At 42.6% G+C, this 19146-nt stretch overlaps 1 protein-coding gene across 1 annotated transcript in view; it reads right to left on the bottom strand.

Moving 5' to 3' along the window:
* Positions 1–18060: 18060 nt before the first annotated feature.
* The window catches only part of LOC126417124 (uncharacterized), a 147919-nt gene continuing 146833 nt past the window's right edge, over positions 18061–19146 (bottom strand). Inside the window, exon 7 of the mRNA XM_050085020.1 lies at positions 18061–18133. Within this exon, the coding sequence (XP_049940977.1) occupies positions 18107–18133 (27 nt within the window). The 3' untranslated portion in view covers positions 18061–18106. The remainder of the gene's footprint in view (positions 18134–19146) is intronic.

Genomic DNA, 19146 nt, shown 5'->3' on the forward strand with positions numbered 1-19146 from the left:
AGATTTGCGAGTATGATGATTGTAATACGATCGAGGCATTATATGGCTCTGAAGAACTTCTGGAGGTGTTCTTCCATTTTCTCAGGTCATGTCCCAATGGGGACAATGATTTTATTGATGTCACACCCACCCGGCACCAAGCAAATTCTATCGTCAGGCTTAGCCACAGCTAACAGTGAGCCGTTGCAGCTGAGAAAGAAGTCTCGATCACACCCTATTCTAGCACTTTTCGTAACTACTTCATCACTGCCTCTTTCTGAGACCATAGCACAGAATACACAGCACAACAATAGATCTAATCTTCATACACTTTGATGTCATACTTTATCCTCGTGTAACCCATGGTTTTTCCGAGAATACTTCCTTGTAATGGTGGATTGAGCTTACTAGCTCTCGCTGTTACTCGGCGCTTAAGTAATCTGATTCTGCTACTTTATGCTGTGCTTAATTATCCACATTACGTATTTGTTCGTTATGTGCATGATTTATATCACAATAACCTTCCTCTGGTCGGTTGTTGTGTAAAAACAAACATTCTGTCATACGCATTTCACCTTGACATCATGGCAGTACTTAACATGAACGTTATTTTTTTACAGTTTCTTCATGGTCTATAATGCAAATAAGCCAGTGTGAGAGGTACATCTGTGCGTCCCTCTCGCACATGAAGTCGCATCCCAGGATTACAGGAACTGAAAAAATATTTACTAATTGAAAAGTACAACAAATGGATTATTTTCCGACAACGACGTCAGCATGAACCTGGTGTTTAATCACTTGGGTTTTAGCACTAATAGGCCCAAAACCTTACAGTTTTGTATGGGGAATATAGGCAAACGCTTGATCTGATTGATATGTTTGAAGAAGCTGTAATCCATAGCTGACATAGACTTTGCTGTGTCTATAACCAACTGCAATGAGCACCATTGATGGAACCCTTACAAGTGGTTTGTACAACTTAAACTCGGTCTTTTATACAATTACAGGTTTTCTGAGACAACTGCCTCAGGTCATCCCTGTCATTTTACTGCAACATGGCTAAGTGCCGTGGCTCTGAGCACTTTGGAACTTCTGAGGTCATCAGTCCCCTAGAACTTAGAACTACTTAAACCTAACTAACTTAAGGACATCACACACATCCATGCCCGAGGCAGGATTCGAACCTGCGACCGTAGCGGTCTCTCGGCTCCAGACTGTAGCGCCTAGAACCGCTCGGCCACCTCGGCCGGTGGCTAAGTGCCGTGTTGTGCCTTCATTGTGCCGCGACCGACTACAGGGGTCACTCACCGCTTGACGCCTGCGAATGTGAACATTGCTGAGCTACCGTCACATCCACAATGCGTGTGATTCCGTTTGCTTCAGTGATGCACATGTATGCGGCGGCAGTCAGTGTTGCTGTTGACTACTGCCTGGCATCGGTATCGCTGACATCCGATTAATGTACATGTTTTGTGGCAGTTGCAATGGCGGCGTGGTATTTTGCATCCAACCGCTGGTTACGCCAGGAGACGGCACACTGTCAGCGCTGATGGTCGCACCTAGCGGAATGAAATCCAGCCAGAGCGGTCCACGGTGATCTCAGACGACCGTTGGCATCACTTCCCGAACAGGTAACAATGAACTGAACTTTTTTGTGTCACAGGCGAACCAATATGTTTCCACACCATGCTCTGCTGTTTCGATTCCTTAGCGAAATGCAATATCCACGTTTCATCGTCAGTAACAATGTGGTCCAGGAAATTTCCACCGTCTACAGTAGACCATTGTAGATCATTCAGTGAAGCAACCATTCTCTTGTCTTATGCTGTGTCATCCAACTGCTTAATCACCCACTGACATGAAACTTTGCCGTACCCTAAAGACCCATAGACGATGTCGTAAACACTCCCATACCAAATGCCAAGCCACCCGACTGGGAAATGTCCTTGAGATGCACACGCCGATCCGCTTGTACTACTGCATCCATACAGGAACTGTAACGTCAATCAGCGACGAACACGACCTCTCCGAACACTCTTGTTTTTTTTATTCCACAAAAACAGTAACAAAAGAGACCAGCTTACAAAAAATGACATAAATAAGGTGACATCTAATTTCAGTCATCAGTTACAGCATTCATGGTATGCTGCTGCAGCCTGAGGTTCTTCTCTATCAATTCCCAGACCCATCTTAATCATTCAGTAAATCCTTGATGTATAATACTTTGTCTCCCCCAGGGTAAATTCTGCGGTCAGAAGAGCGACCCCAAACAGCAACATCGCAAAGTCATTCAGTTTTAGCCGTCTAACAGCATCCGTAGAGAGTTCAGAGTATTCCTTTGTACATCCGGGGGCGGTTAGGGCCGGGAACACGATGCAGAAGCAGTGGGGCCTCTCCACGGCACTGTTCTTGCTTCGTGGTCTAACCCATCCCCTTTCCACGGGGAATTCATGTCTACATCTACATCTACGTCTACATTGATACTCCGCAAGCCACCCAACGGTGTGTGGCGGAGGGCACTTTACGTGCCACTGACATTACCTCCCTTTCCTGTTCCAGTCGCGTATGGTTCGCGGGAAGATCGACTGTCTGAAAGCCTCCGTGCGCGCTCTAATCTCTCTAATTTTACATTCGTGATCTCCTCGGGAAGTATAAGTAGGGGGAAGCAATATATTCGATACCTCATCCAGAAACGCACCCTCTCGAAACCTGGCGAGCAAGCTACACCGCGATGCAGAGCGCCTCTCTTGCAGAGTCTGCCACTTGAGTTTATTAAACATCTCCGTAACGCTATCACGGTTACCAAATAACCCAGTGACGAAACGCGCCGCTCTTCTTTGGATCTTCTCTATCTCCTCCGTCAACCCGATCTGGTACGGATCCCACACTGATGAGCAATACTCAAGTATAGGTCGAACGAGTGTTTTGTAAGCCACCTCCTTTGTTGATGGACTACATTTTCTAAGCACTCTCCCAATGAATCTCAACCTGGTACCCGCCTTACCAACAATTAGTTTTATATGATCATTCCACTTCAAATCGTTCCGTACGCATACTCCCAGATATTTTACAGAAGTAACTGCTACCTGTGTTTGTTCCGCTATCATATAATCATACAATAAAGGATCCTTCTTTCTATGTATTCGCAATACATTACATTTGTCTATGTTAAGGGTCAGTTGCCACTCCCTGCACCAAGTGCCTATCCGCTGCAGATCTTCCTGTATTTCGCTACAATTTTCTAATGCAGCAACTTCTCTGTATACTACAGCATCATCCGCGAAAAGCCGCATGGATCTTCCGACACTATCTACTAAGTCATTTATATATATTGTGAAAAGCAATGGTCCCATAACACTCCCCTGTGGGACGCCAGAGGTTACTTTAACGTCTGTAGACGTCTCTCCATTGATAACAACATGCTGTGTTCTGTTTGCTAAAAACTCTTCAATCCAGCCACACAGCTGGTCTGATATTCCGTAGGCTCTTACTTTGTTTATCAGGCGATAGTGCGGAACTGTATCGAACGCCTTCCGGAAGTCAAGAAAAATAGCATCTACCTGGGAGCCTGTATCTAATATTTTCTGGGTCTCATGAACAAATAAGGCGAGTTGGGTCTCACACGATCGCTGTTTCCGGAATCCATGTTGATTCCTACATAGTAGATTCTGGGTTTCCAGAAATGACATGATACGCGAGCAAAAAACATGTTCTAAAATTCTACAAGAGATCGACGTAAGAGATATAGGTCTATAGTTTTGCGCATCTGCTCGACGACCCTTCTTGAAGACTGGGACTACCTGTGCTCTTTTCGAATCATTTGGAACCTTCCGTTCCTCTAGAGACTTGCGGTACACGGCTGTTAGAAGGGGGGCAAGTTCTTTCGCGTACTCTGTGTAGAATCGAATTGGTATCCCGTCAGGTCCAGTGGACTTTCCTCTATTGAGTGATTCCAGTTGCTTTTCTATTCCTCGGACACTTATTTCGATGTCAGCCATTTTTTCGTTTGTGCGAGGATTTAGAGAAGGAACTGCAGTGCGGTCTTCCTCTGTGAAACAGCTTTGGAAAAAGGTGTTTAGTATTTCAGCTTTACGCGTGTCATCCTCTGTTTCAATGCCATCATCATCCCGTAGTGTCTGGATATGCTGTTTCGAGCCACTTTCTGATTTAACGTAAGACCAGAACTTCCTAGGATTTTCTGTCAAGTCGGTACATAGAATTTTACTTTCGAATTCAATGAACGCTTCACGCATAGCCCTCCTTACGCTAACTTTGACATCGTTTAGCTTCAGTTTGTCTGAGAGGTTTTGGCTGCGTTTAAACTTGGAGTGGAGCTCTCTTTGCTTTCGCAGTAGTTTCCTAACTTTGTTGTTGTACCACGGTGGGTTTTTCCCGTCCCTCACAGTTTTACTCGGCACGTACCTGTCTAAAACGCATTTTACGATTGCCTTGAACTTTTTCCATAAACACTCAACATTGTCAGTGTCGGAACAGAAATTTTCGTTTTGATCTGTTAGGTAGTCTGAAATCTGCCTTCTATTACTCTTGCTAACCAGATAAACCTTCCTCCCTTTTTTTATATTCCTATTAACTTCCATATTCAGGGATGCTGCAACGGCCTTATGATCACTGATTCCCTGTTCTGTACATACAGATTCGAAAAGTTCGGGTCTGTTTGTTATCAGTAGGTCCAAGATGTTATCTCCACGAGTCGGTTCTCTGTTTAATTGCTCGAGGTAATTTTCGGATAGTGCACTCAGTATAATGTCACTCGATGCTCTGTCCCTACCACCCATCCTAAACATCTGAGTGTCCCAGTCTATATCTGGTAAATTGAAATCTCCACCTAAGACTATAACATGCTGAGAAAATTTATGTGAAATGTATTCCAAATTTTCTCTCAGTTGTTCTGCCACTAACGCTGCTGAGTCGGGAGGTCGGTAAAAGGAGCCAATTAACCTAGTTCGGTTGTTTAGTGTAACCTCCACCCATAATAATTCACAGGAACTATCCACTTCTACTTCACTACAGGATAAACTACTACTAACAGCGATGAACACTCCACCACCGGTTGCATGCAATCTATCCTTTCTAAACACCGTGTGTACCTTTGTAAAACTTTCGGCAGAATTTATCTCTGGCTTAAGCCAGCATTCTGTACCTATAACGATTTCAGCTCCGGTGCTTTCTATCAGCGCTTGAAGTTCCGGTACTTTACCAACGCAGCTTCGACAGTTGACAATTACAATACCGATTGCTGCTTGGTCCCCGCATGTCCTGACTTTGCCCCGCACCCGTTCAGGCTGTTGCCCTTTCTGTACTTGCCCAAGGCCATCTACCCTAAAAAACCGCCCAGCCCACGCCACACAACCCCTGCTACCCGTGTAGGCGCTTGTTGCGTGTAGTGGACTCCTGACCTATCCAGCGGAACCCGAAACCCCACCACCCTATGGCGCAAGTCAAGGAATCTGCAGCCCACACGGTCGCAGAACCGTCTCAGCCTCTGATTCAGACCCTCCACTCGGCTCTAACCTATATCCATTCAGTTGAAGACAATACGGAGCATGTTCCCATATTTCTTATTGTGGTTCGGATACTTACGTGGTTTTTCGAATTCAGTTTCCACATACGTTTTGCATTCAAAATGTCAATCACTTCCAATATTGTTAAAAATTTAGCTTGTATACGTGCCTATTAACCATATCATTGCTTTATTTTTCACCTGAGGGCATAAAATAAAGAAAATGTTAGTCTGTACATTTTTTGCGGAAGCTCTTTTTATTTGAGCAGTTTTCTCCCCGGTCCACCTCCAGTTGATTAGACGATCTCCAAACGTGTGTCGATGAGGCAAAGTATCAACAAGGTCCCATTTACTGCAGTAGCCAGTGTCACTTAACCCGATGGCAAAGAGACGCACATTAGTGCTGATGGTGCTATTGACTGCCTCGCACCACGCTGTTCTCATATCAGATGAAAGAATATCACTATTGATGTTATTCCAGACTAAATTCCACGCTGTTCCAGCATCTTTAGTTTCCATGTTATTTTTCCTTTCGTGTTTCCTTTTTCCTGCTAAAACCGCCTTTGCTGTAATGCTTTTGGCTTTTAAAAGCTTTTTGCTGAGATGCCTTGGTTCAAGATAAAATTTCCTATTATATTTTAGTTTAAAACTAATTTTTTATATATTGATCGGCGCTTCTACACTTTCCGGCCTGACAAGGTCGTGTATTTTTGCTGTAACGCATCCTGGATCGTTACCGTTTTTGATGTTCGTTTGACATACAACGCCACCGCTTTAGATTTGATGTCAGTTAGGCTCATATTTCCATTGCTTGGATCCAGTATTGCTGTCTTCATAGCCATTCCCCTCTCCTTAAGAACTTAGCTAAGGTGGACACGATCGTTTTCGCCACCAATGATGAGGTGGGGAGAAGCTGTGCTATTAGTAGGCCTCGGATAAAATATACGTGTTGATAAACTATATTCTCTGGAGCTGGTCTACGCTACGTTGAAAAATTTCAGTCAAAGCCCCCTTGATTTTCTTTGCCACTTCCAGCCAATTTGTTGCTATCACTTTTAAAACGAAGTCGTCTATGCTATTGCAAGAGCCTTCTCTTGACTAACATTGTTCGCCCACTCAGTGGGAAAGTTAGCAAGCCTCTTTATACTCAGACATTTACTTTTGTTTTCATTTACCCCCACACCTGATGCGGACCAATATTTTGCAAGCCCCGTCTCTAGTTGCAACACATCTGCGTGGTCTCTGATGATTACACCTACATCGTACGCGAGGGAACCTACCACGGTCTTTGTTCTTTGGCCGGTATTGCCTGTCAGTCTATGCTGTAGCTGTCTCAGGAAAGGTTCCAGCAATATAACGAAGAGAAGTATTGACAAGGGACTTCTTTGGGTAACACCTCGCCTTCCTTCAATTTTTTTGTCAGTTGACAATTAACAGAGACTTTTGCATTAACATCCATTGCCATGTTCTTGACGATGTCGATGGTTTTTGGGGGGAATCCTATTCGGAGCATTGTCTCTATCAAGTATCTGTCATTAATTTGATCAAATACCTTATAGAAGTCTATGTAAAGCAGTTCAGATTTTATATTACTTGTTTGTGTTAGTGGAAAGACATCGCGATACAAAGCCGCAGTTTTTAAAATGTTCTCCTAAACGTATATGTCTGCTGCTGGAGTTTGCTGTCAGCGGTGCATGGTATAAAGCGCTTATTAATTACTCGAACTATAATTTTACAAGCCGAATAATAACACGTGTTTGTGTCTCTCGTTACGCAAATGGAACCGCATAATATTGCGCAACGGTATGCCATTTCTTTTTGCGTTAAATTGGGTGAAAACGCGAACACAACTTACGGTAAGTTTCGGAAGGCTTTTGGAGAGGAGGTTATGTCAAGAACTCAAGTTTTTCGTTGGCATAAAATGTTTAGTGAAGGCAGAACGAATGTTGAAGATCGCAGTGGACAACCATCAACCTCACCAACGGATGTCAACTCGGCCAGGGTGCGTGAACTCGTACGATCTGATCAACGATTATCCGTGAAAATGATAGCAGAAGAACTGAACATCAATCGAGAAACGGTTCATCTAATAATAACTGAAGATCTTGGTATGAGAAAGATTTGGGCAAAAATCACGATAATGCGCCTTCCCATACTGCTCCGTCAGTACAGCAATTATTAACCTCAAAACAAATTTCAGTACTTCCACAGCCATCTTATTCACCAGATATCGCTCTGTGCGACTTTTTTCTATTTCCAAGAGTCAAAACGGCGGTCAAGGGACACTATTTTGAAACACCACAAGATGTCCAAAAAGCTGTGAGGTGGGTGTTGGATGATATTACAGAAGAGGAGTTCCAGAAATGTTACCATCAATGGCAGAAGTACGGGAAAAAATGTGTGCAATCAGAAGGGAACTACTTTGAAGGAGACGACACTTAACTTGACTAAAACGGTAAGCAACATTGTTTTCACGTCACTCTCATTATTTTATTGTCGCACCTCGTATAATCATAGTTGAAGAGGGTTATCGGGCGGACCTGATCCACACGCAAACGTCCCGGTTTCTTGGGGATCTGGACAATTTTAGCAACCTTAAAGCTGGGCGGGACCACTGGGCCATCCAGGACACAGCACAGCTGAGTGGACTATCTCGGAACTCCTCATGACCGATCCACGTTCTCACCGAACACATATATTTGAGAGACCTAGCTCGGCTGTGGACCCACTTTTTTCAGTGCACATGCACAAATGCGTCCGATCTTCTGTGGGAATCTCATAGTAGCGAACAGTGAGTAAAATGGACAGGGACTGCTCATAGGTGACGCTCGGTGAGAATTTTGATCGGCCATGTGGAGTGCTGAGGTAATCCGCGCATTTACGCTGATGCTGTGTGCTGGATGGCATAGTCGTTTACGCACCTGCTTCATAAGCAGGAGACCCCGGATTCGAGTGCCGGTCCGGTACGCATTTTCTCTTTTTTCCGCTAATTCCGCATAAAGTCCGGCTGCGGCTGACAGCAGTGATCCCCTTTAATTTTCATATAATGTTCCACAGCTGCGTATTCTGCATAGTGTCTGTTCGTTCCGACATGTCCGATAGAGTAAGACACCACGCATTCATATAAAATTATACACCTGTTAAATGTCTTAGTCTAAACGTTAAAAGAACAAGAAGTAGTTAGTATATGTTAAAAACAGCTCAAACCATAATAGTGAGTATAATTGTTTCAGAGGGTATTTGGAAATCTATTACACTCCTGAGAAAGCTTTTAAGACAGGCAGGTAACCATTCATGAGTCTTCAATCGGCGTTGTGTAGGGTGTCCGTGGCACAGAGTGGGGCGGAAAACACGAAAAGATAACAGTTGTAGGCATGGTAGCATAGTGTATAGAAATACCTCTGCCATTTGTGGTGACATTAAAATTTAGTGAGTGCTGAAATTGTGCGAGTCCGAGTGAAAGTTGGTGTGGCACAGGCATTCGTGTTGCAAAGTTGTCTCAGGAAATTTAGAAAGCAACATTATCCAACATTAATCTTTGATGTTATTTCGAGCCAATGCTTCATCAAGAAAACTGGCTACATCAGGAAACGTGGTAGTAATAAATGAATTCCGTCTAAAAGGAGACAAGGGGTGCCTACCGCATTATCGTTCTGCAATCTTCAACTACAACATAACACCTTTGGTCAACAAGGCATCAACTTTTATTAAAACTAAGCCATTATGGAGCAAAGTATGTTATTTAAAATTCTTTCTTAAATTCAAGTTCCTAAAATCATAACAGTATTTTATTTCCTTGTCACTATTTTTAAACAATTCTGTGTAGAAATACACAGTGTGAAAGTCGTATTAATTTTGTAGAGACAAGGAATCGAAGATTGACGTAAAATTCAACTACAGTTCAACTCGCTGGAAAAGACAGTTTCGATTTATTTGTATTTGTTTCAGCTTTATGTTGCTAACTTACTTGCTAATGTTGATCTTCAGATTAATTTCGCTAATTTTTCCAATTATTTAATTTTCGTTTACTTGCAACTGATAATTTTGAAAATGATAGCTATTGAGCTTCATCATAACTTCACAGCAACCATACATCTTGATTGCAAGTAGAACATTGAAAACAATTATTATAAATGTAGGTTGATTCTTACAAAGAAGAAGATAGCAACCAGCCACTATTAATACTGCTATTTATTTAAGTACATAACGCTCTAACTGGTTTCGCACTGACAAGTTCATCATCAGACAGCTGTCCACAAGATTCACAACATGCAGTTTACATAATCGTCAGTTTCCGAATTTTATTCTCCCACTGTAGCGAAACTTCTTCGTGTGTTGGTGTCCTACGGTAGAAAACAGTGTTAGAAGCGTCCTATGTGAACATAACTAACCTCCAAACGATGTAATACAGAGTAAACAAATATGTGAGGTTAAGTGATTATAGTACTCACATCGAGAATTCCGCGAGATTTTGTTGCGAAGTTGCAGGATTATATTTTTGAAATATTGCAAAGTATATGCAGCACTTACACGATCTGCAGTATAATCGTTTCAGAGTGTATTTGGAAATGTATTACACTCCTGAGAAAGCTTTTAAGAAAGGCAGGCAACCATTCATGAGTATTCAATCTGCGTTGTGTGGGGTGTGGTGAGGGTAAAACGATAAGGTAGGCAGTGAAATGATCATTCAGTGAAATATCATTTGTTGTGTGCCAAAATTATTGCTAATTGAGCCCAGTTATCCTATCGCACTGTGGAGAGATGTCCGTGATAAAACTAGCTGTATCAAAAGTAACACTATATTCCACTAGGTCACACACCCACACACAGCGCAGTATTTACATAATACCATGTAGGTAACAGTCACACAAACTGATTATACATCTGTCGACTTCATCTGTAATATTATATGCTCATAATGTAAGGTTTATCTTTGTTTTTTTATTGTTCATGGTGTCACGTGTATTCTTTATAAACATTCATACTGCGAAACCAAAGCAATCTATATATTGTAATATCTCTGAGAGAGAACATCTCTGGAACTGTTGTATTTGTGAAACCGCAATCTTTGTGTCAACTTCACATGTGGCAAATACTTTTTGGTGTTCGTGTGTGTGTGTGTGTGGGGGGGGGGGGAGGTGCTTTGCACAATATGATGATATGCAAATCATATAAGTGCTGCATATACTTTGCAATATTTCAAAAATACAATCCTGCAACTTTGCAACAACGTTTTGCGGAATTTTCGATGTAAGTACTATAGCCACTTAACCTCACATATTTCTTTACTCTGTATTACATCGTTTGGAGGTTAGTTATGTTCATATAGCGCGCTTCTAACATTGTTTTCTACCGTAGAGCACAAACACATCAAGAATGTTTAACTACAGTGGGAGAACAAAAATCGGAAACTGACGATTATGTAAACTGCATGTCGTGAATCTTGTGAACAGCCGTCTGATGATGAACTTGTCAGTTCGAAACCGATTGCTACTTACTAAAATAAATAGCACTATTAATAGTGGCTGCAACCTACATTAATTGTACACAGCCACGGTCTCACCATGTCAGTTATAGACAAATAGAATTATAATAAAATAACAGTGTTTCAATAACATTAAAATTCCTCCTGAAATATTGAAGTCAAATTGCTCCATCAAAGCAGCATTTTTCCTTTTGAAAACTGCTTAAAATTTCTTGTAATGTTTTATTTAATTTGATGCAGTGCAGTAACCATGACATGTAACGAAAATAGTTCACTCCTTTATCGAGCGAAAATATTAGACTGTAAGATGTGCAAAAATCAAATTTTTCTTTCACTTGACAATTTTCTTAAAATGAGATGATAAGTATTTCATAGCTCTCGGTTGCCATCTCTCAGTACAGGTAGCAGTATTTGGCGATCAGTATAGGTATAACAAAGCTGCGTTCAGCACCGAATGCGGAGAACACGTCTGCAGCAGCGAAAGGGTAATATCTTCAGATTCAGCATAATAACAGTTTTAAAGTGCAGATTACATGTCAGTGCTCAACTGAGTAACAAAAGACGTGTTTTTTTGGAAAGAGGTAGGGTGAGGCAGCCGACTAAAAGGATGACTCAGTGGCCTGCTTTTAAGTACCGCCATAGTCGTCGAAATATTAGCTTTCTAGTAATTAAGTATCGTACAGCAAATGAAATATCATTGAAGACTTATACTGTTAATATATCAGCTAAGAAATGCTATTTTTGTAGTCAAAAGAAATGCTTTCCCTACTACGAAAACTTTAAAAAGTTTCTTTAGATTATGCTTATCCATTACGGATAGTTTAGAAACCTTACTGTATATTGAATGTAAATAAGTTATACACAACTGCAACCAGTCACTTTTTTCCAATAATAATGCTTTATTACATGAACCGGTTTTCGAACCTTTTCAGGTTCATCTTCAGATGGTTTCGGGAGGATCCGGGAAGCTACATCATTACTGGTAGTAGCATAATGCTGGGTGCTGATTTGCGACAGTATAGGCGGCTTTTTTCGTATCTGTCTGCCTCCATTATGATGTCCAGAACACTTTCACACAAACTATATTAGTTTACACTTTGACAGTGACACTTTACCAGCATCCAGCATGCGCATTACAACTGTTTCTTGTAACAAAGATCTTTCTGTCAATGAAATTGGTGTAAAGCCTTTTTTTAAAAAAAAACGTCAATATAAGAATCAAATTCAAAAAATTATACTGGTCCTCCTGATGTGCATCGAGTTTATGAGTTAGGAGCTATTGGATTTATCATTATAGTCTTGTCCTGAATAAAGTGTTGTTGTTGCTGTTGCTGCTGCTGTCTCTGTTGTTGTTTTGGCCTACTGTCCGAAGCCTGGTTCAATGTACTTCTTCACTGTAGTTTCCTCTGCGAAAGGGTCTTCGTCAGCCCGTCACAATAATCATTTATAAAAATACTTTACTTAAATCAAACTATTAACTGTTTCGGATTTCTTACGAATCCATATTCAGATAGCTCTTGCAGACCTTGTTGTTTTGTTGTCGGAATCTCTTTTTGCAGCCATTATTGGATTTTTGTGGTGATATATATTTTTATACGACGCATTGTCTTGTAATTTATAATATAGGGCATAAAATCTCCACATTTTTGCACACGCGCAACGCCGGTGTTATAAATTCTTGGAAAACCGGTTGAAGAACACCTTTCTAAGTTTTATGGCAACGCACAAGTACGCCCTTTGTAACTGTGGGTAGGCGAGGTCCAAATATCTTGATACAAGTAGTTTATTTCATCTAACCGATGATGTCCTAATTAACATTAATCAGTTAAAACACTGACACAAATGAATCGACAAATTACGAGATACTTCGCCCTCTAAAATCCCAAGTGCAGATTTGAAAACAATGTTTGAAATGCTACATGTACTGAATAAGTGCCATTTTGGCGTAGTAAATCGTACAGAAAATGGACCACCAGCGTCGTTAGATATAATAGACATATTCGCCTCAGTCATATGACAGTTTTTAATTATGGTGTATGCTTTCTTTGACGCCGTAACAACGTCGTAAGATTATACAATACAATTACTCCCTTCAGTTGCAGATGGTCAGTTGTGGGCAGTCTAGAGATGACTTGACTCTATTAAAGCAGTATGGCTGTGATACTTACTACACCAGCTGGAAGTGGCGTATTGTGTCCCTGCTTTGTGCTGAACAACAGAAAATAAATAGTCTATTAGGGAAATTATTGTTCGTTATTCAACCTTTTAAAATCGTCTTAAGCGTTATTTGCAGCTGTGGACCTGCAAACTTGCAGAAACCAATAACCACAAGAAAAGTATAAATAAATCTGATAAATGCACAGGAGTTGTTGATTAGAAAATCTGCTGGAGGATCGACTTTTATAAACAAAACGACGTGGGAATCCAGAACCAATCTAAATCGTAATGCTGAGCGCCGTGTACATGTTGCACCGGGTTGCGCCGCTAGGGAAGCTATTGTAGGAACTGCTCGACCAGGCCTTCGTCAAGCTCTTAGTGTGTGTGTGTGTGTGTGTGTGTGTGTGTGTGTGTGTGTGTGTGTGTAGTCACATGAAATATGAGGCTAACTCTCAAAATAAAAATATGGCTGTAAATATTTGTTTTTTCCTCCACAAGAACGTAGCAGAAAATGTTATGATGATATGAACAGCTTACGAAGAATGTGCTATCAGTGAAACTCAGATCTACGAATGATTTCTTAGTTGATAAATGCGGAAATGGCCACTGAAGAACGGCCGCGTTCAGATAGTTTTCCAAATGTCTAGACAGACAAACGAGTTGGAAAAACCGTTAACCTCTTGAGTGAGATCTACTCGGGGGAGCAGACAGAACTAGAAGACTTCAAATGGTTCAAATGGCTCTGAGCACTATGGGACTTAACATCTATGGTCATCAGTCCCCTAGAACTTAGAACTACATAAACCTAACTAACCCAAGGACAGCACACAACACCCAGTCATCACGAGGCAGAGAAAACCAGAATACTTATTCGGGTTGTCTTAAGAACACAATTCGCTGCGTTTTCAACTCTGATTTTGGAATGCGAAGACTATCATCTATACTTTCTTCCTAAAGTTCCAGCCGGCCGGAGTGGCCGAGCGGTTCTAGGCGCTAAAGTCTGGAACCGCGCGACCGCTACGTTCGCAGGTTCGAATCCTGCCTCGGGCATGGATATGTGTGATGTCCTTAGGTTAGTTAGGTTTAAGTACTTTTATGTTCTAGGGGACTGATGACCTCAGCAGTTAAGTCCCATAGTACTCAGAGCCATTTGAACCATTTTGAACCTAAATTTCCCACCGGTGATCAAAGGGACAGCATGATGGATCCTGTCGTGAAAACGACGACGCATATGTGGTTGCTGGCTTTCTCGGCGTTTCCCAATAATAAAATGTTCTCCAGTGATTAGCTGAGTGATGGTGTCGTCTTGTCGCAACGTTTCAATGAGTTTCGTGCCCATCATCTTCAGCTGAAGTGAAGATCATCGCCTGAGGGTGATGGGTATGAAACCCGTTGAAAGGTTTCGAAAAGTCGACTACGCCACCAATCGGCTGATCACCGGAGAAGATTTTATCAAGTGACCGACTCATTAGGAGACTCGACACGTAAGTCGCCGAAGTGGCGTCAACTCGATAGACTTGCACCAGGCGAACGGTCTACCCGACGGGAGGCTCTAGCCACACGGCATTTCCATTTCCATTAAAAGACAATCTTATTTTTTTCAATAAAACACCGGAAGCAATGAGCCACGGTATTATGGGAACGATTAAGAAAGTACACGACAGTCAGCTCATTAGAGCTCGTATGTTGACGCGTCGAATGTTAGGATGACTTTGATGTGTTTTTGTTTTCTTTTCTTTCCGTCCCTAACCAGCAAACAGTAAACCAATAATTGTATTTGAAGGTTATGAAGAAGCCGGGCAGATATATACGAGGGTTGAAACTTTAATAGTGGCAACTATTTATTTACAGCTCGTACAAAATAGATACGTATTTCAAAGTTTTACTGATCTTCAAAGTAGTCACCAGCATTGTGTATAACCCGTTTCCCGCGATGTGGAAGTCGTAGGATACTCTTAGCAGTCCCAGTTGTGTTGACAGTTCGAGCGGCGCGGTCTGTTGGCCGACGAATTTGTAGCAGTTCTGAAGCGAATGCCGTGAAGTGTTTCCGTCAGTTTAAAAATCGAGTTGAACTCACGAGGGCTTAAGTCAGGAGAGAGCAGTAGGTGGTATAGCATTTACCAGACTCATCAGTCAAACAAATCAGTAACAGCTTGCACTGTACGTGCTTGAGCATTGTCCTGCAAAATGTTGGTCAGGTCCTGCAGAAAGTGTCATCACTTCTGTCGTAGGATGTGTTCCAAAAATGAACAGCATAGAGACAGAAGTGATGACACTTTCTACAGGACCTGACCAACATTTTGCAGGACAATGCTCAAGCACATATAGTGCAAGCTGTTATTGATTTGTTTGACTGACTGGGCTGCTAAGTACTATACCACCTCTGCACTTTCCTGACTTAAGCCCTCATGAGTTCAACTCTATAACTGCTGGCACTTCTAAGAGTATCCTACGACTTCCACATCACTGGCAACGTTTTATACACAATGCTGGTGACTACTTTGAAGGTCAGTACAACTTTGAAACAGGTATCTATTTTGTACGAGCTGTAAATAAATAGTTGCCACTATTAAAGTTCCAACCCTCGTAGCTCGAAATGTTAGGCTTTGTGTAATTCCGATGAGCGGTTTGTGACAACTCTTCCGTGCAAATGGCTGTCAGTGTTCCCTAGTCTGTCCTTAACGAATACTACTGTACTGTAGCCCGATTAAAATTATTTGATAGCTGATGCTCTATGCGTTTTAGCTGGTTTCCACAAGTCAGAGCGCTCAAAGTCACCCCCACTCTGCTCGCCATTGGCTAATGGGCACAACAATTGGTCGGTTTACTTCTTATTCTTTGTGGAGCTTTCTTTCTTGATGTGTTTGGATCACGAATCCTGGGTCTGGCCCTTTTATTTTGTATGTCATCACACATGATGACCGCACCAAACACACACACACACACACACACACACACACACACACACACACACAATACTAACGAAATACACACATTTGATACACAGCAGTAACCAAACACTATTGGATCCTGCCGAAGACACGATTCAGCATCATTTATACAGTTATTATAATCACAGAGATTGGCTTACATTAGATACGTTCCGTAAGACATAGCGTGAAGCCGAATTTTGGAAAGCTGTTAATTAATCGTTGCATTTGGGAGCCAGAAATACAAGAGCCTTTTGCAGTGTAATGGCATAGTGTAGGGGTTAGCGTATAAACTTGACAAGATCGAAAATTAGAATCTCATCAAATGCATCGAGACTTTTTACTTTTCTAAGTCTAATCAAAATGTTTTGGTTATCATTTTAATTTAAATAATTGGTTTATATACTTTGTTTCGACATTTTCGTCAACGGATTAACTTTTTCAGTTGCTTTTATTTTTCTTCCAGTCATTCTCTTTTCATTAGGAATCAGCTTGTGTCACGTATAATCTGCAACCAAGTTCCAACTAGCATTGCTCATCTGTTGGTAAAGCGGCACCCCGTGTGGCCAATGTGACGGTAGTTCCAGGTAAACAATTACAACAACAAACTACAGTTCACTATTAAGGCTAAAGCCAAAATTTTGCTGGAGAACACAACTATGAAAACTAACATGTCATGAAATTTTTCTGTCTAGAGTTTCCTTGCAGAAGTTAGCCGTAAACGCCATGAACAAAGCGGTCGTGATTTTAATTAAGCTGCAGGTTGCTAATCGACATGTTGTAGGATACACTGCACATCACATCTGTTTAAATTCAGGGATACCAAACTCTTCGTCTGCCACAGTTCAGCCATTGATCATTTAAACTCAGATGTGGACAGATCATTTCCCATTTCCGTTATATCTCATGGAAGCCACTTCCGACATTGTTCCACGTTACACATTAACAGCATTTGTGAAGTGACTTGTTGTGTTTGTGTGTCGTCTATAACCGAGCGGTAGCTGGCATTGGTTGTGGCAGCACTTAGCGGCAATTGACAGTCTTCAAGTATCAAATAATTTTAATCGCACTATATCTTCGACAACGCGCCGTATACGTCAGATTTTGCCCCCTCAGCCTTAATCCTATTCGCTGGGATGAAAAGGGGCTCGAAGGAAAGCGTCCCATAGTGCTCAGATCCATTTGAATTTGAACAAAGTTTTAAGCAACGGGGTCACAAGAGATAACCTCGCGAAATCAAAACAACGTAAACAGGAAATAAGCACACGCAACGCAAACACGATGTCTGTAAGCGAGATATCAAACAACTCAACGCGAATACCAGACTGCCTAGCGGAGTTAGAGGTAGCCGCCTAAATACACGACAGGGAATGTATTGGTTGCTGAGACCACGTGCTCCACAGTGGCACCCTTTCGTTATACTCGGAGCCACACATATAAAGTAACGTAAGAAATTTTATTTTTTAACTCAGAACAAAATACTCACCAGGAAATAAAACGTAACTTTATAACGACGTAAATGCACTAGCGCCATGGCACTAGCAAGTAACTTAGAGAACAAATTTAAAAATGTGTTTCCAACACTGTAATTAATGCGGGACAAGGGGATTAAGATAATGGATAGTATTCTGAAGGAGATTGAAGATGCATTTGTAAATAATAAAGTGCACGGTTTTTTAAGGAATCTGCGGTTAGTGTTGGATGGTGTGGTGGCCGGTGCGACTATAATTTGGTGGGGGGAGCGCTGGGCGCGGCGGTGTAGCGGCAGAGCGGCCCGGCTGACTCAGGCGGCGTTGGGCCGGCTAGCGCTGCTGGCGGAGGAGCCGGCGCTGGGGCCGGCCGCGGGCCGCGACTGCGCCTGTGCGGGAGCGGCCGCCTGCTCCGTCGTGCTGTTGGGCGCGCTGCTGGTGGCGTGCGGCCGCTGGCGCAGGCGCTGCAGCGGCTGGGGCCGCCGCCGGCGCTGGCTCTGCAGCGCGGCCAGCTTCTTCTGCTGCTGCTGCTGGTGCTGCTGGCTCTCCTGCAGTTCGCGCAGCCTCAACCGCTCCTGCCGACACCACATGCCTGACCTACAGTCTCCGCGATACTGCAGCTAAATCAAGTTATCTGACAATAATTGAACCACAAGCGGAACAGAAACTCAGTGTTTACCTCATGGGGATCAAATTGGCTCTGAGTACTATGGGACTTAACATCTGAGGTCATCAGTCCTCTAGAACTTAGAACTACTTAAACCTAACTAACCTAAGGACATCACACACATCCATGCCTGAGGCGGATTCGAACCTGCGACCGTAGCGGTCACGTCGTTCCAGACTGAAGCGCCTAGAACCGCTCGGCCACTCCTGCCGGCTGGGGATCAAAGACTGTAGCCATGAACAGTTCTACCCGAATCACGTTACTTCCAATATCCCCCCCCCCCCGCCCCCCCCCCTCACCCAAAAGAAAAAAAAACAAAAAAAAAATAGTCGTATCATATCAGCATCTACTGGACACGATGACATCACAGTCCAAATGATGACCCACTACTGCTACTATAACTGACTACCTTCAGCCTCCTTAACCAAAAGTGTGTCTGGATTCCTAAGGGACCAAACTGCTTATGTCATCGGTCCCTAGACTTACACACTACTTAAACTAACATATACTAAGAACAACAAACACACCCATTCCCGAGGGAGGACTCGATCCTCCGGCGGAACGAGCCGCGCAGTCCGTGACATGACGCCTCGAACCACGCGGCCACTCCGCGCGGCAACCTCATTAACCACAAGTACACTACTGGCCATTAAAATTGCTACACCAAGAAGAAATGCAGATGATAAACAGGTATTCATTGGACAAATATATTGTACTGCAACTGAAATGTGTTTACATTTTCACGCATTTTGGGTGCATAGATCCTGAGAAACCAGTACCCAGAACAACCACCTCTGGCCGCAATAACGGCCTTAATACGCCTGGGCATTGAGTCAAACAGAGCTTGGATGGCGTGTACAGGTACAGCTGCCCATGCAGCTTCAACGCGATACCACAGATCATCAAGAGTAGTGACTGGCGTATTGTGACGAGCCAGT

The sequence above is a fragment of the Schistocerca serialis genome, chromosome 8 (genome assembly GCF_023864345.2).
Source record: "Schistocerca serialis cubense isolate TAMUIC-IGC-003099 chromosome 8, iqSchSeri2.2, whole genome shotgun sequence".
NCBI lineage: Eukaryota > Metazoa > Arthropoda > Insecta > Orthoptera > Acrididae > Schistocerca > Schistocerca serialis.